This window comes from Penaeus monodon, chromosome 30 (assembly GCF_015228065.2).
Source record: "Penaeus monodon isolate SGIC_2016 chromosome 30, NSTDA_Pmon_1, whole genome shotgun sequence".
In the NCBI taxonomy this organism is placed as follows: domain Eukaryota; kingdom Metazoa; phylum Arthropoda; class Malacostraca; order Decapoda; family Penaeidae; genus Penaeus; species Penaeus monodon.
The window spans coordinates 14,007,666-14,008,025 of NC_051415.1; the positions used below are offsets into that span (position 1 = coordinate 14,007,666).

Genomic DNA, 360 nt, shown 5'->3' on the forward strand with positions numbered 1-360 from the left:
GCGTTTTTTGACGGCACTTAATATTGTCAACCTGCATTTCCCGCCGCGCTGTCGCTGCGTGCAGGTGGTGTACGTGTGTCGCAACCCCAAGGACGCCTGCGTGTCCTACCACCACCACTGCCGCCTAATCAACACCTATAGGTTCGAAGGGAGTTTCGAAGCCTTCACCAAATCCTTCATGGCAGGAGACGTCTTCTACGGCCGGTTCTGGGACCACGTGGCGCCTGCGTGGGAACGGAGGCGCCATCCTCATGTCCACTTCGTCTTTTACGAGGACCTGCAGCGCCACGGCCTCCAGCAACTCCACAAACTCGGGAGGTTCTTGGGCCTACAGCTTTCGCGAGAGCAGCTGGAGATGTA

At 58.1% G+C, this 360-nt stretch overlaps 1 protein-coding gene across 4 annotated transcripts in view; it reads left to right on the forward strand.

Annotated features, from left to right (window-relative positions):
• Positions 1 to 360, forward strand: part of LOC119592534 (sulfotransferase 1E1-like) — an 8,190-nt gene that overhangs the window by 5,769 nt on the left and 2,061 nt on the right. For all 4 annotated transcript variants that reach the window (XM_037941397.1, XM_037941395.1, XM_037941396.1 and 1 more), the window contains exon 6: positions 65 to 357. In XM_037941397.1, coding sequence (XP_037797325.1) covers positions 65 to 357 — 293 coding nt within the window. The remainder of the gene's footprint in view (positions 1 to 64; positions 358 to 360) is intronic.